Below are 247 nucleotides of genomic sequence, written 5' to 3' on the forward strand. Positions count from 1 at the left end.
CGTGGTGACCAAAAAAAGCAGCAGCCCCCCCTCTTTTCTGTGGGGACAGGGCTCGTTCCTTCAGCTCCTCCTCCTCCCGCTCCCATCCTTGTCACGACAAAAGCCACCAAGGGCTGACACTCGTCACCCCCACTCGCCAACAGAGCTGACGGGGGGCGCTACGGCGGGGAGGGAGGGTCCTTACCACGCAGTCGGTCAGGGTGCCCCATTGCTCGAAGTGGCTGCGGAGGCTCTCGTCTGTGGTTTC

The 247-nt window shown here is 63.2% G+C and overlaps 1 protein-coding gene across 1 annotated transcript in view; it reads right to left on the reverse strand.

The window, feature by feature from the left end:
- Positions 1-241, reverse strand: part of LOC104272024 (putative heterogeneous nuclear ribonucleoprotein A1-like 3) — a gene marked incomplete at both ends in the record, with an annotated part of 2,128 nt that extends 1,887 nt beyond the window's left edge. The window contains one exon of the mRNA XM_009866900.1: positions 185-241. Coding sequence (XP_009865202.1) covers positions 185-241 — 57 coding nt within the window. The remainder of the gene's footprint in view (positions 1-184) is intronic.
- Between the last annotated feature and the right edge of the window lie 6 nt (positions 242-247).

Source organism: Apaloderma vittatum, unplaced genomic scaffold (genome assembly GCF_000703405.1).
Source record: "Apaloderma vittatum isolate BGI_N311 unplaced genomic scaffold, ASM70340v1 scaffold39543, whole genome shotgun sequence".
Taxonomy (NCBI): domain Eukaryota; kingdom Metazoa; phylum Chordata; class Aves; order Trogoniformes; family Trogonidae; genus Apaloderma; species Apaloderma vittatum.